Source organism: Poecilia latipinna, unplaced genomic scaffold (assembly GCF_001443285.1).
Source record: "Poecilia latipinna isolate Pla-1442-1.1 unplaced genomic scaffold, P_latipinna-1.0 Scaffold1147, whole genome shotgun sequence".
NCBI lineage: Eukaryota > Metazoa > Chordata > Actinopteri > Cyprinodontiformes > Poeciliidae > Poecilia > Poecilia latipinna.
In genome coordinates, this window is record NW_015113763.1 from 126,815 (window position 1) to 143,122 (window position 16,308).

Below are 16,308 nucleotides of genomic sequence, written 5' to 3' on the forward strand. Positions count from 1 at the left end.
TGTACACCATATTTAAAGTGTTTAAAAAAAACCACACACACACACACACACACGCACACGCTCATCTGTTTTAAATTAGGCTGTCGTGATTAAATGAAGATTACATTAAACATGGTCTGAGATTGAGCTTTTCTTTTCAGTGGCATATAATCTTTCATTATGACATTATCACTTATTGTCAGACCCAACTGAAACTGGTTAGGTGAACGACACATATCTGCATCTTAGCACCTCCCACACATACGCTAACAGCTCCCTGCCCGGCCCCCTTCCAGGCTGAGCCCTTCATAGGAACCCAAGATTGCATGATACTCTTTTGAACGTCTGACGTATAAGAGTCGACCCTCCCTTACTTTCTGGCTGTTTGCTGTTCTGAAGTTCGTCCTCAGTGCAGGTCAACAGGTGAGTTCAGGTTTGCTATTTATTTATTTATTTATTTATTTATTTATTTATTTATTTATTTAGTTAGTTAGTTAGTTAGTTAGTTAGTTAGTTAGTTAGTTAGTTAGTTAGTTAGTATGTTTTGGTGAATAATTTCAGGAATGTATCTAATAAATGTATTCATATGTTATATTTAATTTATTAAGTAATTTTGTAAATGGATTTACTTATTTAATGTTTATTTGGTAGTAATATGAGTGCATTTAATAAAGTAATTTGTTTACGGTTGTTTTCTTAGATAATTTTAACATTTTTATTTACGCATTTGTTGTTTTTATTTTACCCAATAATACCCAAGCATATTTTATTTATTAATATTCCTTTCCTGTTACAAGTGTCATTTGAAGAAGCCATTTATTTATTTATTTTATTTTATTTTTTTGTAATTTGTATTTTTTACTTTTGGGATCTATGTGTACATGGCTGTAAATAAATGATACCAATAAAATGTCAGGCATTAAAAAAACAAAACAAACCAAGCAGTTATTAGTTACAATATTGTTGGAGTGTTTAGTAATTAGTAACTAAACCCAAGGAAAGAAAACATTCGACCACAAGAAAAGGCCACAAATCCCTAGAACTGGTTTATCAGTTGACCACAGCAGATAGGGAGAACCAGCCTTTTACAAAACGAAACAACATAATATTTAGAAAATTAAAACATTGATCAGTCTTTATGAATATAGTGATAAAGATTGGTCAATAGACTATTGAGTCAGGAACTCATTTGTTCCTGTCTTTTACGAAATGTTTTGACAGTAGATGGAATAATGGGTTCATAATTTGAAAAACATTTTGAGTTTTGCCGTAATCAGCTGGTGATGTCAGAACGGCTCTTGAGCGTCTGCAGCGTGCAGATAAGCAGCAGCTGAATGACACACCCTTGATTAGAACCTCCATGCTGAACCATTACACCACCATCATCCCTCTAGGAATAGACTTTGCCTTTACAAATTCACTAAGACAATAATTCGCCATAACAGATGCAATAATTTCCTGCTTCCTGCCTTCTGCCAGGATAAGAACAGCTCCGGTACGATGGCAGCCTTTCTTCATCACTGCCCCTTCCTGAAGTCTGTCCCATATCCAGCTTTAAGAAGAACTGGAGCTGCTTTGCTGTCTCTGGCCGACCAATGTCCCATCATCGCTCGGCAGATCACCGTGAGCGGCACGTCCTTTCTGGAGGCCAAGCTGAGCTCCTCGCCCACCAAACCCAACGGCCAGCTCCCAACAGTGGAGCAAAAGAGGAAGTTTGCTCAAACCGCAACTCAGGTGGCGGTGTCTGCATCGAAGGGCTGCCCCTTCGTCAGCTCACAGATTGGGATGGTTAAAGCTAGCCCTGAGGTTCAGGAGGATGTCGAAGGTGGTAGGGATTATGGGAGTGTCACAAGTTTAACTCTTAACAGAGGCCAAGTTCACAAAAATTCACAAATTCCTCTCGCAGGTTTGATGACCTCTCTGTTGAAAGGCGTAAAAGAGTCCGTGTTTTCAACTTCTCATCAAACCAGCATGGCCATCCAACTCAATGACAACATGGGTAAGATTGACCATTTCCAACGTGCTCTTTATTTAACATGATAAATTCCTGTCATACCTTAAAAATACGTCATTTCTGATGGCTAATTTGATGTCAATGTGACCCACAAACCAGTTGGACCCAGTTACGATTATGATAGCTTCTTCAAGGAAATGATTGAAGAGAAAAAGAAGGACCACACTTACAGGGTGTTTAAGACCGTAAACAGGAGCGCCAAGCAATTCCCCCTTGCCGAGGATTACTCCCTTTCTGGAAGAAAGGCCTCTCAGGTCTCAGTGTGGTGCAGCAACGACTATCTGGGAATGAGCCAGCACCCAAAGGTCCTTGGTGCCATCAGGTAGGAAGACAAAGTGACGGGTTAAAAACTTAGGTCTGTTTCTCTTATTGTTCTTTAAATGTGTACTACTAAAATTCAGAGAAAAACTAATATTTTAGTAGTTTAGGTGGGTCCAGAAACTGCACTTTGAGTTTGGAATACCTTCAGGAATCCATCATCTGCATAACATTGTCTAAAAAATTTGAAAATGTTAATATTTCTATTAATATGTGTTTTTGTTGGCGATTCTTTTCATATTCTTTGTGAGCCATGACCCTTTATGATCATTTTAACTCTTGCAGTGTGGCTCCCAACTCACAGGCCTCAAAACCTTTAATATGGGCATCCTTCTAAGTGTCAGACCAATCAGATCCAAGCATCAAAAGGCATACAGAAAATGCAACAACAAAAAATTGACATTTAAATTTGCAATAAAATTCACCTACACAAGGAACAATCGCTTCATTATAAATTTGAGTCCAAACTTAAATTTATCTTTAAATTTTTGACCAACATGTTTTTTCTGACTCAAAGTTCTATTAACAACTTGTAGCATCCCAGACCAAGTTCATTTGAATCTGACAGAGGATTTCTGGATGCCAAATTGGTCTTCTTTCTTAAATGTGAAAAAGAAAAAAGTGTTCTTAATTGATACCTTTTTTTGTCTGTTAAAACAAGGTGATCAATTAACACCCTACAACTATAACCTTATTTCCTGAACCTCAATTCCTCTAATGAAACTGAAAACAAAATATTATAACAGTTGCAGATCATCATAGATCTACTTAAAATAAAAAAATAAAAAATCACCTTTTCTTTAAATCAAAACTACTTTTTTTTTTCAAATCCAATGAGAGATTGATGCTGCCCTTACCACGTGTTAGCATGAGTAAAAACTAGCATTTGAATTATAACAAGGATCCTTAGGGCTTAGATTTTGCATAGGCTTACAACTACAAGTCTTGTTGTATTTTAAGTCAGAAAACACACACAAAAAATTGCAAGAACCAATAGTGAGGGAGAAAAAAATAAATTGGTGTGATTCATGGAACCGTCCATTTAAATGAGATAATTTTTGAATCATTGTTCTTGGTTTTGGCTGTTCTCAGAGATGCCCTGGAGAATCACGGTGCAGGAGCAGGAGGGACCCGGAACATCTCCGGCACCAGCAACTTCCACGTTTCTATGGAAAAGGAGCTCGCCCAGCTGCACAAGAAAGATGCTGCTTTGGTGTTTTCCTCCTGCTTTGTTGCAAATGACTCCACCCTCTTCACTCTGGCAAAAAATCTCCCAGGTAAGTGGGAACCCATGATCTGGATGAATAAGTTCAGGAGGACTGAGTCGGAGTTGCTTCAGAACTGTTTTTGAAAAGCCATGTTCAGGACATACAATGAATTAGTGATTTTACAACTGAAGAACGGTTTTATGCACACTATACCAATCTGCACCATAACCCCTAACTGTCCTATCTAGAGTACCCTCTCATTTCATGGGGTGTTCCCTCTGCCATGCAGAGTGCGAGATCTACTCTGATGCAGGGAACCATGCGTCAATGATCCAAGGCATCAGGAACAGCAGGGCCAAGCGGTTCATCTTCCGCCACAACGACAGCCGACACCTGGAGGAACTGCTGCAGCGCTCCGACCCGAAGACTCCAAAGATTGTGGCTTTTGAGACCGTGCACTCCATGGATGGTGAGTCCTCTGCAATGGCAATGAACTTTATTCTAGTTTGTGCTCTACAGTTGTTGTTGATGTGTGTGTGTGTGTGTGTGTGTGTGTGTGTGTGTGTGCGTGCGTGCGTGCGTTCGTGCGTGTGTGTGTGATTGCTGTTTGTATTTGGATCTGTGTCAGATGTACACTTAGCAATTTCTCTAACTTGGTGCTTTTAAGAACAATTTTGATTCCAGTAATATGTATTGGCTAGTGGTCTGATTTGAAAACACAACACTAAAAGTTGTTTTGGTTCAGAAAGTTGTGGGATCCATGCAGGAAATCTTTAGATACTCTCTCAATCTTGAACTAAATCACCCAGATTATGAAGTCTCATGCTTTTAAAGAAAATTCCATGTGTTTTAATTAGTTAGAAATCTAAGTTTATTATTACATTAATTCAGGTTTTTTTTTTTTTTTGCTGCAATACCGAGTGTAGATCTTCAGGGTCTGATAAACAGACTTTGTTCTATAATTTATTTATGACTTATACTTGAATTTTAGGAACTTATGATAAACTAATTATCTGGTTCAAAGTATATTTTTCCTCTTTCCTGGAGCTGTTCTCCTGAAATTTAGCTCATCTCACATTAGCTTAGTTTAATTTTATTTCATGAAACAATATAGTGGAACAGGTACAAATTAGCATGCATGAGGTTTTTTCCCCTAAACTTATTTCCAAACGGAAATTATATAGATTAACTAGCATTTTTTTGTAAAAAAAAAAAAAAAAGGGGGGAAAAAAAGCAAATAGTGGAGAGTTAGCGTTCTGTTATTCACTGTAGAAAACGATATAGCAAAATATTCCATAATCAGTCATCACATTCAGAAATGCATAATTATAAGCAATAATTATGCATAATTATGGTTTATTTTTATAATCTAGTTTTTTTTTCTTCAACACCATCTCCAATGTGGGAAGAAATTTTTCTCCAGCTTCATTCCTTTTTATTAATATCACACATTACTGGGAACTCTATGAAACACAGGCAAAGTCATTTTCAAACAAAATCCCTTCAAGTCATTTTGAAATATATATACCTCGACAAAAATACTTCACTGTATTTGTCATACAGCTTAATTTATGCACAGTGATGATATGTAGGGATCTGCTGTTCACCTACACACAGCTACTTTTATCACGCTTTTCTCAGGGGCCATATGTCCTTTGGAAGAGCTGTGTGACGTCGCTCATCGCTACGGGGCCCTTACGTTTGTGGACGAGGTCCACGCTGTGGGTCTGTACGGAGCCCATGGGGCCGGAGTCGGAGAGAGGGACAACATTATGCACAAGATTGACGTGGTTTCTGGGACCCTCGGTGAGTTCAGTTTGAATGTAGCGTTGTCTGAAATGCAGAAGCTATTAAGCTGCTTTGCTTTTTATTTTATTTTATTTTTTGCATGAAAAGGCTTCAAAAAGGCACATTTTTGATTTAAAGAAAAGAAAAAAAGAATAAAATTGTTTCCACCCTTACATCAGCCATCTACTGGCTGTCATTGGTAAATTATTTGTCTGCTGGGCTTATCTCCCATGTGTAGACGCTTGTATACAAACTGACACTGTCCTAGAGCCAAAATAGCTACAACAACTTTCTTCAAATGGCTCCTTTGGAGCTGGTAAAATGAGAGCAGGCCAGGGGCGAGCATCCATCGGAGGAGCAGAAGTTTTATCAGCTGGGTGTCGGTCCTCCTCCTTCTCTGGCAGCGATGATAAAGCACACAGTTCATGCTGAGTGTAACCTAAGAACAACTGCAAGTGTTCAGATAAATACCTATATAAACTAATCCTGAATATATGAACTTTTCATTTCCTTCCTGTAAGTGTGACCCTTTAAGTAGTTTACCTTCAGGCAATCAACTAAAAAAAATTAAATACAATTGAAACCAAGATTTTTTTTTTTTTTTTTTTGAAAACTGATACATTAGCACTGAGTGCATGTGCAATCGTGAAAATAAGTTTACAAATCATTTGGTAATTAAAATATTAGTGCCGTTAGTTGAAACTGCTGTATCTCGGGCTCAAAACGCAAATGTGTTCACTATTTCACTCATTTATGTAGCTCACACATAATCCGTCTTCTCTCTCCGTTTAAGGAAAAGCCTTTGGTTGCGTGGGAGGCTACATTGCCAGCAGCGCCGCCCTGGTGGACACGGTGCGCTCCTACGCGGCCGGCTTCATCTTCACCACCGCTCTTCCCCCAATGGTCCTGGCAGGGGCTCTGGAGTCGGTGCGGGTCCTGAAGAGTCCCAAGGGCCAGACGCTGCGCAGGGCCCACCAGAGGAACGTGAAACTCATGAGGCAGCTGCTCATGGACAAAGGCCTGCCTGTCGTCAACTGCCCCAGCCACATCATCCCCATTCGGGTAGGAAGCTTTCCCTAACATTTAGGAGTTGCAGCGTTTAACGCTACAGTAACAATTACTTTCCTCATTGATTTCACGTTTTCCCAGGTCTGTCCCTCTTATTACAACACTTATCCTGTGATTACACGTCACCGCTTCACGGTTTTTACACTCTGTCACTTTACAACAACACATTTATTTATCCTGGATTTTGTGTAAAAGACCAATAAAAACAATCATATTTGAGAAATGGAAGAAAAAGAATACACAAATTTAACAATTACGGATATACAGAGTTTTTCATTACTTATTAGGATTAATGAGCTGCATTACATCATTGCCAGTCAGATCCATACAGGCAAAAGCTGAATCTGCCGGACCAGGTGTTTAATTAAAGCAGTGGTCCCCAAAGTCGGTCCTCGAAGGCCGGCATCCTGCATGTTTTAGTTCTCTTCCTAGTGGTTGTAACAACCTCCTCAGCAAATCAATGTTGTCCTTAGGCCTTCTAATGAGCCATCATGTGATGCAAGCGTGCTAAACCAGAGAGAGAACTAAAACATGCAGGATGCCAGCCCTCGAGGACCGACTTTGGGGACCCCTGAATTAAAGTGTTCCTGTCCTGTTTTCCAGGTTGGCAATGCCGAGCTGAACACCAAGGTGAGCGACATTTTGCTGGAGAGACACAACATCTACATCCAGGCCATTAACTTCCCCACGGTGCCTCGTGGGGAGGAGCTGCTGCGCCTGGCTCCGTCTCCCCACCACAACCCCAGCATGATGGAGGACTTTGTGGGTGAGTGAGTGTGGATCTCTGCCGCAGTGAGGTCAGAGACACACGAGTTCAGTAAGAGGACACAACGACTGACGATGTAAATTGGGACCCTGTCGATACTCTGCAAACTAACACAAAAAAACAACACTATTGTTGCAACACTTGCTTTAGGTTAATCGTAGGAGTAAAATGGGTAGTAAAAAAAAAAAATAAAATCTGTTTTGTGTTCACAGGGAAACTCATGGAGGTTTGGCAGGAAGTGGGTCTGCCACTCAACAGCCTGGGCACGGCTTCCTGCAACTTCTGCGACCGCCCGCTGCACTTTGGCCTCATGAGCGAGTGGGAGAAGTCTTACTTCGGCAACATGGAGCCCCAGTACATCACTGTGTCTGCTTAGAAACAAAGTCTGTGCTCCGTCTCGTCACAAGCTGCGCAGTCGAAGCAAAACTTTTTAATGAGTCCTACCTTTTCTTCGCAGACGAGCCTAACGCACAGGCAAAATTAAACTAAAACTAAAACCCAGTATTTTTTTTTTTTGGCTTTTCTGTATTTTACTTTTACATATATCTTTTTTTTTTTTTTTTGGCTTATTAATGAGTGTTTGCTGCCGTGAATATGATTAAAAGAAATGCCTCCAGCATTTTAAAAACATGAAACCTGCACATTTGGCACTTTCTTAAATCTCCTGTGTTAAGTGTTAAGACAGTTTGAAATAAATATTCAGGGCTGCAGTCTTGCTTTCAGTAAAATAAGCATCTATTGTTTGTTACAACAATGACTTTGCTAGTGCTCTACATGTATATACAACATTATCTGACTGTGCTGTTTGGTATCTAAAACATAATATATTTGCATCATATTAAACATTATTCCATCATGAAGACGTTGATTCTAAAATTAGGCTGAACTTGGAAGACACAGAGTGCTTTGAATTACCATGATTTGTCCTATAAAGGTCCTAGAATCTAGGTCCCAGATGCTGCTTTATCAGTTTTATCCTTCCTTCAGCTGATAAATACCATAAAATCTTCTGTGTCCACCTGAATCTTTTCTATCAGAGCTAGTTGATGTTGCACGGGCCGGCCACTTCTCGTTTGACCCTTGCTCTCAGCCTGCGTAGCTCTGCGTTTTCGCCGTCCACAACCAGGCCGCATTCGATCAGAGTCCAGGCCTTATCGAGCTGCTGCTCCCCGTACTGCTGCAGAGCCGCTCGCATGAAGCGCTCAGCCAGACGCTGCCTTCCCAGACCCGCCTCGACACACTGAAGGGCCTGCTCCCTGTGGAGGCCCAAAGCTCGGGTGAAGTCTTCCAGAGCTGCTCCCTCTCTGGAGCAAAGCACCAAACTGTGGCCTCGCCGACACAGATCCTCCACGCAGATTCTGGGGTCGTCTGAGCAGCTGGCGTGTTTCTGGATGACGCCGTCCAGGTCAGCCACCGCCCGCTCATGGAAGGCGAGCTGCGCGAAGCAGGCGGCCCGCTGGCGAAGATACTGCGACCTGCGGTGTCCCGTCGCTTGTACTGCTACTGTCAGGAGAGCAAGAGCCTGATTCCACTGGCCAGCCGATGACAAAACGCCGGCTTCCAGAGCTGCTGCCTGTTATAAAAACAGGGAAATGAAGAAATCTCTCTGATTTTTTCCTGGAAACCTTGTGCAGTTCCACAAGTCACTGCAGTTAGTTACAATGCAAAGCAAAGCTATTCACGCCTGTAGAGCTTTTCCACAAATGATGCTTGACTATAGAGGTTAGCTGTTTTCTAAGGAGGTTTCTACAGATAATAATTTATTCTTAGGTGTCAGATTAGAAGAGGCTGATTATAAACGCACTACACTTCCATTTGCCTTTTACGTTACATTTATGCAAAGTTATGGTGGGAAAAAAAATGTTAAGAAAAAGTTCAACGATATGAATTACATTCGAAGTCAGGGGATATGAATAAAAGCTTTGCTGCAGTTTCCCCTCAGGTTTCTTGCACAAAGGCTTACCTGCGCCATGCATTTTCGCTGATTAAACGGGATCAGAGCCAGCAAGAAGTCCAGACTAGATGAATCTTTCCCAGTGACTTTGCTGAGTCTGTAGGCTGCGCTTCTCCTGTCCCTCTGCTGCCAGGTCTCCACCACTCCCAGCCTGGCCTGGGCCTCCGCGTCCCTCGGCTCCTGGCCAAAAACCTGGCAGAGGTGGCTGGAAGCCGCCTTAACATCACCTGAAGGAACCGGACAAAAGCAGAGATTTGCAACGTGTCTTATTGTCGACGTCAAACTTGCGAGGAAATTCTCCAAGCTCCGCTACTTCTCTGCGCAGTTTGTCAAAGACGCCGTCGCACCTTTGGCTAAAAGTGTGTCCACATAGAGAAGATGCCATCTGGGGTTTCCGCTGTCTGTCCTCATCAAAGCGCCACCAATTACGAAAGCCTCCCTCAGCTGCTCGTCGTGGCAGGGAACTGACTGAGCGATCACGGTGTTTGACAAACTGGTGCGACAGAACTGATGCAGCCAGTCGCAGATCAGCTTCCGGGCTTTGTCTTTGAGAGACAGGATCTCTTTGACGACAGTGTCGGCTTTGATCTGAAGAGCAGCGAGGATGTCGTGAACACATTCCTGGGTGAGAGGAGGAGACACTTGATGTCATGAGATGAGCGTGGTCGAGTCGCTGATAACTTCTGACATTGAGCTCTGAAAATTTGAATTTCGCTTCTATTTCAGTGGCTGGGGGAGGTCAAAATGTTCTAGAAACATTCTTGGCTTTTTCATGTTTTAGTGCCATCATGTCAGTCAGTCCTGCAGTTTCCCTGCATAAAAGGTTTGGCACAAAATGTAGTTTTTAATAATAACTAAATTTAGACCCAACAAAAGAGTAGCTTTGCCGTTATTTCAGCTGAAAAATACCTTTTGCTGATTGAGCATGAGGTACGTGAAGCCCCTTCCACAGAGAGCCTGAACGTGTTTCTGATGCTCCTTCAAAATGGCACTGAAGTCAAATATGGCCGTCTTCCTCTGGCCCAGCAACACGTAGCACCTCGCTCTTTCAAACAGGGAATCTTCTGCCTCCCCACCTTAAAAATTTATTTATTTTTTTTTTAAATCATGATTTTTAATTCACGTGTCGCCGAAAATGTACTTGGTCGACAATAACAAACGGACTGCTACAAAATATATCGAGAGCTCTTTAGCAAAAGCTAATCACCAGAGGCCATGATAGCAATAGAGAGGTACGCCACAGCTTCCCTGACAGAGCTCTCCTCCGTCGAGGCGTCCAGGATGCGTTTAGCCGCTGTGTGGCAGTGTCCCTGCAGCAGCGCTCGGTCCTTCTGCTGCGCCACAGCCAGCAGGCTGCGCAGGCAGCTGGTCTCCCCGCATGCAAGGAGCTTTTTGAGCAGCTGAAGAAGAAAAGAATAAACAGTAAAACGATGTAGAAATAAACGTCGTAGTAATTTGACGAGACTAGATCCGGGGACAGAAGCTAGAGGTGGTTTTCAGTTGGATGGCACCCTCAGCAATCTCTCCCATCCGTCAAGATTTAGAATAGCTGGGAGTTAAAGTCGGTATATGGAAATGAACAAACATGCTACAAATATTTAGCCGGTGCCTTACAGCTTCCCAGAAACAGAACTACAGACGACTGAGCCGACTAAGAACCTCAGGAGAGACTGCACACTCCTGCTGCTAATTTGCAGACATGTGGAGATGTAGGAAGGTGAAAGGAAACAGGAAGAGATTTAGTTTATTTTTCTGCCCAGATTTGATCAATTTGTTATAAATTGGGAAATCTAATTAGAGGAGTGTAAATGACTCCATTTTATGAAACATTTGAGACGGTGTCTAGAAAGCTGTTTGGGCAAAATTAAAGGATAATCAAGTTTGGTTGATAAAAGTTGAATTTTATTTTTGTTTGGCTCAAAAAAAAAAGTAAATAAATAAATTATGTTGCTATCTCTAACCTTTGTACCTGATTGGTGTCATAGTGAAAGCCCCTGTGGAGCTGCAGGAGTGCGAGGCGAGCCAGGACAGGAGCCCGAGGATTGGGGGAACCCACAGACAGCAGTAACCTGTGGGCCTCCTCCACTCGCCCAAGCTGGTACAAGGCATCTGCTGTGAGGATGTGAGGCCCGTCAGCATGGGGCTGAAGGTCCATGAGCAACCCGGCCAGAGAATGGACACCAGTAGGAGTTCTAGTGTGCAAAGCAACCAAAGATGCAGCATAACTATGAAGACATCACACTAAAAACATGACTGTAAAACAATGTAAGAAGGTTTGACCTGCTAAATTTACATTCACCATCTTACCTAGGGCTGAAACAGTTAATCACATTTATTGTGATGAAATGATTATTGACATAGTAATTAATTAATTGTTAACTAGAGTATACAGACTAAAAAAAAGGCAATTTGCTGAAAGAACAACACACTCAGAGCTGTGATTAAGCCAAAACCGTTGTTACATTTTGCATTTAAGATTAAATAAATAAATAAAACTTTGTCTGCAGACACGTTCTACCCTTAACTCTTCATGTGGCAGTTTTAACTTAACCTGGTGCAAATTCTGTTTAAAAACAACTTTTGATATCAATTAATCAAAAAAAAAAATAATCACTAGATCAGCCCCACATATTGACATCAATTCAAGCACAAGGAGTGAAAGTTTTACATGTTGATGTTAGAAGTATTTTGCAGCTGCAGATGCATCCATTGCTACAAATGATCAAGCATGCACTAAAGGAATGTAATGTTATTGCATTCGAGGCAATAACATGTGTATTTTCTTATTTAAAAAGGTCCTAAATTATTTGTGTATTTGCATTTTTTAATGTATTTCTAATATTGTTGGTAAATGATAAATCTGCAGAGGGTGGCAATTTTTATTAATCAATTAATCGTCCAAATTATCGATAGAATAATGTATTACAAAAATAATTGTTAGTTGCAGCCCTAATATCATCATAAGAGTTTGTGCAAAGATATTTAGGAATATCTACGAAGCTGCAATCATGTTACTATTTCTCTTTTAATTTCTCAAAACACGTGTGAACCAAACACCCTGTCAGTGGGACAGATGTCATACCCTGCGCTGTGGTTTTCTCTCTTTGACGGTGCCTGAGGCTGCCCCTTATGTTTGGGATGCTGTGGATCTTCACTTGAACCGGACTCGGACCTGTCCTTCGCGGACCCCTCCAGCATGACTCGGCCCTGCTCGAGCAGAACTGTAAACAGCAGACCCCTAAAGTTCCACGGCACCAAGCAGCGGACTGTCAGAGCCGTTTCCTGGGGATGCAGCCTGCTGGCTGTCATGTAGTCCAGAGCTGTGAGGTAATTTGACCCAGCCATCATGCGCAGCAGCCCCCTGCCACAAAGTGCCCGCACACAGCTGGACGGGTGCGGCGTGGTGTGCTCTAACACAGCTTGAAAATCTTCTAACGCCCCCTTGTAGTCCCCAGAAAGAAGCCGGGCGTAGCCACAAAGAACTTTGACTGTGTTTTGGTAGCTCTGTTGTCCTTGGGCAGCAGCTAGTTGGCTGCAGATCGAGAGAGCCTCCTTGTGCTCCCCTCTGAGGAGGAGACAGTCAGCCAGCCTCACCCGCAGCTCTCTGCCTCCTCCATCAGGCTCTAAATGGCACAGCGTCCGTAGGGAAGCGATCACAGGGTCCAGAAGCTCTACTCCCTCTGTAGATCTTAGGTCGGCGCGGACAAGGACCCTCTCTTTGAAGCCAGACAAACCCCTCTCAGCCTGCTGAAGCAGATGGTTGCGAGCTGCCGTCCCTGTCCCGTAATCGGTGAAGAGCTTTTTGAAGTAGGTTCTGGCAGTGGCAGGGTGGATCTCAAACGCCTCTCCCAGATCTGTGCACTTCTCGGCCGTTTTGCCACCTGCTGAGAGACAAGCAGCTGCTCGGCAGGTTAAGAGTCTGGCTTTCCTCTCTGGACCATCCTCGGGTAATTCGTCTGCAGGCCGTGGTGACAATTTCTGATGTAAAAGAGAAGTGTAGATCTCTGCACTATCCACAAACCTGCCCATCAAGAACAAATCTGCTGCTTGAAGTTCCTGTATTTCTCTGTCATCAGGGGAAACGGCCATTAAAAACTCAACAGCTGTAGACACATCCTCTACATCTATTGCATTCTTCTCCATTGGGGTCGCTGACCTCTTGTTATCTAATGCAACATAGGGACGTATAGGCAGTATTTGATCTTTGAAGGCTTTTACTATTTTGGGCAGGTGTGCAGCTTGTCTGCTACGGACCAGTGAGGCCGTTTCTAATTTGTTATACCGATAAGCTGCTAGGTAAAGCCGTAGTCCCTTCGAACTGTGAGGCTGTGAAAAGAGGCAAGCCAGCGCTCGCGTTATCTCCAGCAACACCTGAGTCGAACCTTCCGGATGAAGACTGCGTTTGCCTTCGAGCAGAGCTGTGCAGCGTGCAAAAATCTCCTCGCAGCCAAGCCCGCCACTCTGGAGGAGGGATTCCATTTTAAAAATGGTGGCAGACAAATTGTTGGGGCACAGCGTTGACAGGAAAACAGCCGCAAGGCCTTTATTGATACCGTCGGCTGACTGATTGTCCCCATGACCGTCCAGCCAACCTTCTAGAGTAGAGATAACCTTAACCAGACTGGACCTTTCCAGTTTCCTCATGTGGGATACAGCAGAGGTGGCATGAGTCCTGAAGGCAGACATGTACAGCGTCGTGGCCTTCCCTGGGTTTCCACTTTGAAGGAACCTGTCTCCATCTGCGCACAGCTCTGAAACGTTGACTCGAGGATAAACCAAAGCAGTCATGATCAGATGTCAGTCCCTTTCTCTTCTTTCCTCTCTTCAGTTGTTCATACAGTAAAGTCCTGCGAAATCCCTCTGCGAAAGGGAGAAAAAGTCTACTTTTAATACTTTTAGAACTTCACCTAGTATCAATTACAAGATTTCTGTGTGTCTGTGTATAGGTATTTCTGAATAGAGCACCACTTTTTAACTGTTGCACATTCAACCCTATCTACTCTGACAAGTCTGAATAAATCCTGAGCATCCTATTCATGAGACTGTAATGCTGCAATACAGACTGCTGCAGGAGATCTTTCCTGCCCCACAGTCATAGAGCTGCATCAAGTCCTTGAAGAACCATGAATAATATGAGTTACAACAAAATGTAATTTCCCTTTGAGATAAGTAAAGTATTTTTTTTTATTTAAACTGATTTAAAAATTATGCTATAAAAAAGGAAAAAGTCTGTCTCTAATCTGACTTTAAAACATCTTAGAGCGCCCCCGTGTGGTTATTTGGCTTACATTAACCCTCTCATGACATTCTGTTTCACCACCAAAAGCCAACAAAAGTTTGTACTTTCATAATGAGCAAAACCACCAACCCACCTCTGTGGTGGCCTTAGCCTTGTTTTGATTTACTTCTTTCTCTCTCCACGTGATAAACAACCCGAGTGCAGGCAACCCCGGCCTCACTTATGAAACTGAATCGCTGTGGGTGCGTGGTTGCCACGACAACGCGAGTGCGTCCGAATAGCAGGGACTCCCGTGCTTATTTTTCCGAAGATTTAGCAATTAGGCGATAGACAGAAAGTGTGCGAAGACAGAAATGAGCTGACCGCGATAAGCTTCGCATGTCGGTGAAGCAGTTCCTCGCTTTGACTCCTCTCTCTTCTCGGAACCGGGCAGTTCTCCGCGACAGTCGTTCTCAGGAGCTCGGCTCGTGGTTGCCATTGGAAACCACAGACGCCCGTTCTCACACTATGATAGGCCGTGGGGTTAGCGAGTGGACTGGAACCTCTCCGTGGTACGGTTATCTCAGAGCTAAAGCCGACGTAAAAAAAAAAATAGGAAGAGTTGCAGAGAAAGCAAAACATTAAACTAAAAGGTCATCAGTTGCCTTCCTGTAGAAAATATAGATAATATATATTTTGTGTCTGCATCAGTATTTAAGTACATGGTGAACCCATTTAATAACCTCTAGAAGTTAGAATTGGTTTAATTCAGAAACACTGAGGGGTCATGTCACAGCATCTTAATTAGTCCTAAACTTAAGGCCACTGTAAAACTATTTAATCTTCCTCTTTTTTCTATTTTATTCTGTTCTGAATCATTCAGAGGTGGACTTACAGGTGTGCTTTGATAATGTCAGCTTTCAAGATTTTAGCTGGAAAGCAGAATTCATGGTTTCGTTCCTTGTGGCAGTAAAGCTGCCCCAGACAATCACACTATTATAATGGTTCTTTTCGTCATCTCCTGGTTGAGTCTTCATTCCTCTCTGAGTAAATTTTCAGCTTTCCTCTTCTTTCTTCTCACTGTAGATCACTGATGTCCCAAATGGTTAGAAACAGCTTTGTAACCCTTCTGTCTACCATAAATATAAATGACTTTTTCATCTTTTCATGAATTTCTTTACACTGAAACATGACGTGTTTTGTAGCCCGCTTCGTTCGTCAGACCGTTTCTATTTTAGCGACACTTGACGTCTGGCAGTAAATATAGATCTGAGTGAACAAAACATATTTCACTGACATGATAACCAGGTGGATTTTTATTTTTTTTTTACTTGATGGTGACATTTCCTCCAGGCAGCTGTAGATACATATAGACAATCACCATCTTGCATGTAATTTCCAGATCAGCAGTATATTCTCAAAAAGGTGATGATGTCAGAGATGTTCAATTGAAAACCTTTTTTTTTTTTTTTGTCACTTTTTCCTTTGACTACATATTAGTGTTTTAAATGTACCACATCCTATGTAAAGAATACAAAGACTGCAGTGCAACTGTTACTCATACTGAGGGAGAATTTGCATTTCATGAGATATATTAACTACAAAAATAAAAGCCCTTCCAAATCCATGCCCAAATTCTTTTGACAGGGTCCTATTAAACATGGCTAGTCCACAAAGCTGCTGCAATGCAAGTGAATTCACTGCACACACAAAGCTTGGCTTCAACTTTTTTTATTCTTTACACATCACACGTAACCATGTGGACATGGCTTATTACAGTACCGCTTCGTTATATAAATCTATCAACAAGACCAGTGAACATTCAAATAAAAAGAAAAACACTTAAGATAACATTCATAAATAGTTTCATAAAATTAAGTAAAAAGAATACATACAACACAAACTATAGGTTCCAAGATCAAACACAAATACTTGTTATTAACCTCCTAAAACCTGGAAAGTCCAAGTCCTTTCCTGTCAGTGAACGAACTGACA

At 42.1% G+C, this 16,308-nt stretch overlaps 2 protein-coding genes across 4 annotated transcripts; one reads left to right on the forward strand and one right to left on the reverse strand.

Moving 5' to 3' along the window:
• The first annotated feature begins 277 nt into the window (after positions 1-277).
• Positions 278-7,645, forward strand: alas2 (aminolevulinate, delta-, synthase 2). 2 transcript variants are annotated; one of them, XM_015052932.1, is made up of 10 exons: positions 278-402; positions 1,459-1,807; positions 1,886-1,978; positions 2,093-2,315; positions 3,404-3,588; positions 3,809-3,988; positions 5,161-5,325; positions 6,101-6,369; positions 6,979-7,141; positions 7,354-7,645. In XM_015052932.1, exons 2-10 carry the CDS (start codon positions 1,480-1,482, stop codon positions 7,515-7,517), a joined length of 1,770 nt encoding a protein of 589 aa, XP_014908418.1. In that variant the 5' UTR covers positions 278-402; positions 1,459-1,479; the 3' UTR covers positions 7,518-7,645. The 2 variants fall into 2 exon arrangements, with proteins under 2 accessions (XP_014908418.1, XP_014908420.1); XM_015052934.1 differs by having other exon boundaries at positions 1,459-1,804.
• A 212-nt stretch (positions 7,646-7,857) lies between these two features.
• Positions 7,858-15,523, reverse strand: ttc34 (tetratricopeptide repeat domain 34). Of its 2 annotated transcripts, none has more exons than XM_015052931.1 (8): positions 14,698-15,523; positions 12,178-13,955; positions 11,065-11,287; positions 10,303-10,495; positions 10,005-10,171; positions 9,443-9,716; positions 9,105-9,322; positions 7,858-8,714 (listed from the first exon to the last, which is right to left on the reverse strand). In XM_015052931.1, the coding sequence occupies exons 2-8, from the start codon at positions 13,881-13,883 to the stop codon at positions 8,181-8,183; spliced, it is 3,315 nt and encodes a 1,104-aa protein (XP_014908417.1). In that variant the 5' UTR covers positions 13,884-13,955; positions 14,698-15,523; the 3' UTR covers positions 7,858-8,180. The 2 variants fall into 2 exon arrangements, with proteins under 2 accessions (XP_014908417.1, XP_014908416.1); XM_015052930.1 differs by having other exon boundaries at positions 14,468-15,523.
• Positions 15,524-16,308: the final 785 nt, after the last annotated feature.

Coding starts and splice junctions, on each gene's coding strand:
- alas2 (XM_015052932.1), top strand. CDS start 1,480: ATGGCAGCCTTTCTTCATCACTGCCCCTTCCTGAAGTCTGTCCCATAT. Junction 1,979..2,092: donor CCAACTCAATGACAACATGG/GTAAGATTGACC, acceptor CCCACAAACCAG/TTGGACCCAGTTACGATTAT. Junction 7,142..7,353: donor CATGATGGAGGACTTTGTGG/GTGAGTGAGTGT, acceptor TTGTGTTCACAG/GGAAACTCATGGAGGTTTGG.
- ttc34 (XM_015052931.1), bottom strand. CDS start 13,883: ATGACTGCTTTGGTTTATCCTCGAGTCAACGTTTCAGAGCTGTGCGCA. Junction 10,172..10,302: donor TATTGCTATCATGGCCTCTG/GTGATTAGCTTT, acceptor TAAATTTTTAAG/GTGGGGAGGCAGAAGATTCC. Junction 9,323..9,442: donor GGACACACTTTTAGCCAAAG/GTGCGACGGCGT, acceptor CGGTTCCTTCAG/GTGATGTTAAGGCGGCTTCC.